At 48.6% G+C, this 5,059-nt stretch overlaps 1 protein-coding gene across 1 annotated transcript in view; it reads left to right on the forward strand.

Moving 5' to 3' along the window:
• The window catches only part of LOC107114176 (transcription intermediary factor 1-alpha-like), a 69,091-nt gene that overhangs the window by 7,040 nt on the left and 56,992 nt on the right, over positions 1-5,059 (forward strand). The window contains exon 2 of the mRNA XM_015415614.1: positions 4-400. Within this exon, the coding sequence (XP_015271100.1) occupies positions 4-400 (397 nt within the window). The remainder of the gene's footprint in view (positions 1-3; positions 401-5,059) is intronic.

Consider the following 5,059-nt stretch of genomic DNA (forward strand, 5'->3'; position numbering starts at 1 on the left):
GAGAGCTGGCCCGCCCCGTTGGACGTCTGCGGGGCGTGCGGGCAGCGGCTGCAGAGCCGTCAGCCGAACCTCCTGCCGTGCCTCCACTCGCTGTGCCGCCGCTGCCTGCCCGCGCCCCGACGCTACCTGACCCCGAGCGGCGGAAGCGAGGCCGAGAGCTGGCCCGCCCCGTTGGACGTCTGCGGGGCGTGCGGGCAGCGGCTGCAGAGCCGTCAGCCGAAGCTCCTGCCCTGCCTCCAATCGCTGTGCCGCCGCTGCCTGCCCGCGCCCCGACGCTACCTGCTGCCCCCATCCTCCGCCGCCGCTTCCCGCGGCGGCCCCTGTGAAGAGGCGCCGGTGCCGCAGCCGCTCCTTCAGCCGGCCCCATCCTCGCCTGTCGCCACGCCGCCCTGCCAGCCGGGTAAGTCGGCGGCGAGCGGCAGCGACAGACGGCCGTTGGGCTGGAAGGTCGCAGAGCGCATGCGCTTAGGGGAGGGGGGGAGGAGGGGAGGGCGGGAATCTCTGGCCGCTCTAGAAAGAGACACGTGGCTTCAAAGCCAAGCTCTGCCTTGGAGCCTGGATAAACTCATTTAGCGTCCAGGGGCACCATTAAGACCAAGAAGAACTACTTTGGGAATGGATGGCTATGGCCGAAATGGATAGATTAACTTGTGTTTTTTTTTTACAAGGGGAAGGTGAAGAAACGTTTTTAGAAGGTGGGTCAAAAATGTAGAGGAGCTGGGGTGGCTCAAGTGGTTAAGATGCTGAACTGCAGGCTGTGGAAGGTCAGTAGTTCAGCAGTTCGAGACCCGGGTGTGGCATGATGGAGTGAGCTCCCCTAGTTCCAGCTCCTGCCAACCTCCGAAAGCATGAAATTGCAAGTAGATAAATAGGTACCACTTCGGTGGGAACAGCGTTCTGTGCGTCATGCCGGCCACATGACCACGGAAGTCTTCTTCGGACAGTGCTGGCTCTTCGGCTTGGAAACGGAGATGAGCACCGCAACCCTAGAGTCGGCTTCGACTGGCTTTCGAGCAAAGGAACCTTTACCTTTACAAGAATGTAGAAGTGGAATGAGAAATTTATCAAGGAATGTAAACATTAGGTTAGTAGAGATGGATCCCTTTGAGGAGGTGTAAGACTCTGTAGTGATTATGGGGAGGGGTTTTACAAGCAATTTTCGGTGTATTACATCAAAATTATAAATAATTTTTTTAAAAAAAGGCAAGAACAAGGGAAAAAAGAGACCAACAAAGGGTTTATTGAAGGTATAAGCTTTGGTATGCACACACACTTTTTCAAATAGTTAGTTAGCTAATTTAAAATCTGCCCAAAACCGGACAGGGTAAAAGCCGGAAGGCCCGGAACGAGCATTAAACACACAATAGTACTGCAAAAAACAGTGGCATGCATTACAGGCACTCCAGAACAATATTCTAGAAGAGGAAACACGGAACCCTCACTCTTTTATTAACCCTTTCTAGGCCAAAATACCTCCGGAACCGGCATTAAACACACAATAGTGCCGCAAAAAACAGTGGCATGCATTACAGGCCCTCCAGAACAGTATTCTAGAAATGAAAAAGGAACTCTCACTCTTTTATTAACCCTTTCCAGCCCAAAATACTTCCTTAACAGCCCGGAACAGGCACTAAACAGACAATAGCACCGCAAAAAACAGTGGCATGCATTACAGGCCCTCCAGAACAATATTCTAGAAGCGGAAACACGGAACTCTCACTCTTTTATTAACCTTTTCTAGGCCTAAATGCCTCTTGAACGGCCCGGAACGGGCATTAAACATGCAATAGTGCTGCAAAAAACAGTAGCATGCATTACAGGCCCTCCAGAACAGTATTCTAGAAGTGGAAACAGGGAACTCTCTTTTATTAACCGTTTCCAGCCCTAAATACCTCTGGAACAGCCCGGAACGGGCACTAAACACACAATAGCACCACAAAAAACAGTGGCATGCATTACAGGCCCTCCAGAACAGTATTCTAGAAGTGGAAACAGGGAACTCTCTTTTATTAACCGTTTCCAGCCCTAAATACCTCTGGAACAGCCCGGAACGGGCACTAAACACACAATAGCACCACAAAAAACAGTGGCATGCATTACAGGCCCTCCAGAACAGTATTCTGGAAATGGAAACAGGGAACTCTCTTTTATTAACCGTTTCCAGCCCTAAATACCTCTGGAACAGCCCGGAACGGGCACTAAACACACAATAGCACCACAAAAAACAGTAGCATGCATTACAGGCCCTCCAGAACAATATTCTAGAAGTGAAAACACGGAACTCTCACTCTTTTATTAATCCTTTCTAGGCTGAAATGCCGCTGGAACGGGCATTAAACACACAATAGTGCCGCAAAAAAAAGTAGCATGCATTACAGGCACTCCAGAACAGTATTCTAGAAGTGGAAACGGAACCCTCTTTTATTAACCCTTTCCTGGCCAAAATACCTCCGTAACAGCCCAGAACAGGCACTAAACAGACAATAGCGCCACAAAAAACAGTGGCATGCATTACAGGCACTCCAGAACAATATTCTAGAAGTAGAAACACAGAACTCTCACTCTTTTATTAATCCTTTCTAGGCCAAAATGCCTCCGGAATAGCCTGGAACGGGCATTAAACACATAATAGTGCTGCAAAAAAAAAAAGTGGCATGCATTACAGGCCCTCCAGAACAATATTCTAGAAGTGGAAACACGGAACCCTCACTCTTTTAGTAATCCTTTCTAGGCCAAAATACCTCCAGAATACCTCGGAACGGCCCTGAAAAAGCATTAAACACACAATAGCACCGCAAAAAACAGTGGCATGCATTACAGGCCCTCCAGAACAATATTCTAGAAGTGAAAACACGGAACTCTCACTCTTTTATTAACCCTTTCCAGGCCAAAATGACTCCGGAGCAGCCCGGAACGGGCATTAAAAAACAATAGTAGCACAAGAAATAGTGGGGTGTGTTAAAGGCACCCCAGAACAATATTTTGGAAATCCAATAGCAGAGATAGTATGCATTTATTAACCCGTTCCAGGCCAAAATGACTCCGGAGCAGCCCGGAACGGGCATTAAAAAACAATAGTAGCACAAGAAATAGTGGGGTGTGTTAAAGGCACCCCAGAACAATATTTTGGAAATCCAATAGCAGAGATAGTATGCATTTATTAACCCGTTCCAGGCCAAAATGACTCCGGAGCAGCCCGGAACGGGCATTAAAAAACAATAGTAGCACAAGAAATAGTGGGGTGTGTTAAAGGCACCCCAGAACAATATTTTGGAAATCCAATAGCAGAGATAGTATGCATTTATTAACCCGTTCCAGGCCAAAATGACTCCGGAGCAGCCCGGAACGGGCATTAAAAAACAATAGTAGCACAAGAAATAGTGGGGTGTGTTAAAGGCATCTCAGAACAGTATTTTGGAAATCCAATCACAGAGGTAGTATGCAGTTTTTAACCCGTTTGGGGCCAAAATGTCTCTGGAACTCCTAGGAACAGGCTGGAACGGGCATTAAACAAACAATAGTACTGCAAGAAACAGTGGGTTGTGTTAAAGTCACTCCAGAACAATATTTTGGAAATCCAATCACAGAGATAAAGGTAAAGGTAAAGGTTCCCTTGCTCGAAAGCCAGTCGAATCCGACTCTAGGGTTGCGGTGCTCATCTCCGTTACAAAGCCGAAGAGCCAGCGCTGTCCGAAGACGTTTCCGTGGTCATGTGGCCGGCATGACTAAACACCAAGGCGCACGGAACGCTGTTACCTTCCCACCGAAGTGGTCCCTATTTATCTACTTGCAATTTCTTGCTTTCGAACTGCTAGGTTGGCAGGAGCTGGAACTAGAGACAGGAGCTCACCCCGTCTTGCGGCACCCGGGTCTTGAACCGCTGAACTACTGACCTTCCACAGCCTGCAGTTCAGCGTCTTAACCACTTGAGCCACCGCAGCTCCATAATCACAGAGATAGTATGCACTTATTAACCCATTTTGAGCCAAAATGCCTCCGGAATACTCAGAAACAGGCCAGAACGGGCATTAAACAAACGTAGCACAAAAAGCAGTGGGATTATTTAAGGGCATTCCAGAACAATATTTTGGAAATCCAGAAGTTAAAATCCCACACTTTTATTTACCCTTTCCAGGCCAAAATGCCTCTGTAATACCGCCCAACAGGCTAGAGCATGCATTCCACAGATAATCATACCACAAGGGGTGGGTGGGATGCATTAAAAGCACTTGAGCATTACAGACACTCCTGGACAATATTTTGTAAAATAAAAAACAGGAGGACTGTACTATTATTAACCTTTCCCTCTTCAAATTCCAGTGCATCATTCAACTTTCGAACCAATGAAAGCCAGTGTTTGTGTCACTGGTTTTGTACACATTCATCCACTGTGCACTGATGACATCCCCCATTCTCTGTATTATTGCAGTCTCCTTCATTTTGACTCACTGCCTGAATCAAGACATTGAATTTTAAGCAGCCCTACAAAAAGAGTGTAGTCCAGTGGCCAAAGATACCACAGAAGATTCAATCTTTGTCATGTTCAGTTAAAGAAGAATCGCTGCAAGCCAGCCTAGAAAACATGTATGTTAGAACAACGGGGACAACCAGTGCCAGTCTGAATAGATGTGACTGGCTGTGGAGAGTAATGCTTAAAGCTGTTTGAGTTATTCAGTAGTTTATATACATTAATGTGACATCTCTGTTTGATTGTTAGTTGGTTACTGGCCTCGGGTCCTGCCGGAGCACACGGAGCACCGCTCTGCCAGTCAGGAGCCCAGGGGGCGGGCACATAAGCCCCGCCCCCTGCCCCCCAACAGCCATCAGTTGGGCAACCAGGGGGGACGATGTTCCCCCGCCTCCCTGAGCCTGGGGTGGTGGCCTTGGACTCGTAGGGGCAAATTCCACCTCTCGCGTGTGATGTCATTCTGGCGAGAGGTCATTCTGACTCCCCCAGCTCTCCTTAGGGGCTCTTTAAGACGTTATGGCCGCTGCCGCTTTCAGCGGCAGCTGCAACTACCGGGGGGGGGGGGCAGGTGCGGTGCACCCGCCCCCCACT

This window comes from Gekko japonicus, unplaced genomic scaffold, assembly GCF_001447785.1.
Source record: "Gekko japonicus isolate JY-2015 unplaced genomic scaffold, Gekko_japonicus_V1.1 scaffold2761, whole genome shotgun sequence".
NCBI classification, from domain to species: domain Eukaryota; kingdom Metazoa; phylum Chordata; class Lepidosauria; order Squamata; family Gekkonidae; genus Gekko; species Gekko japonicus.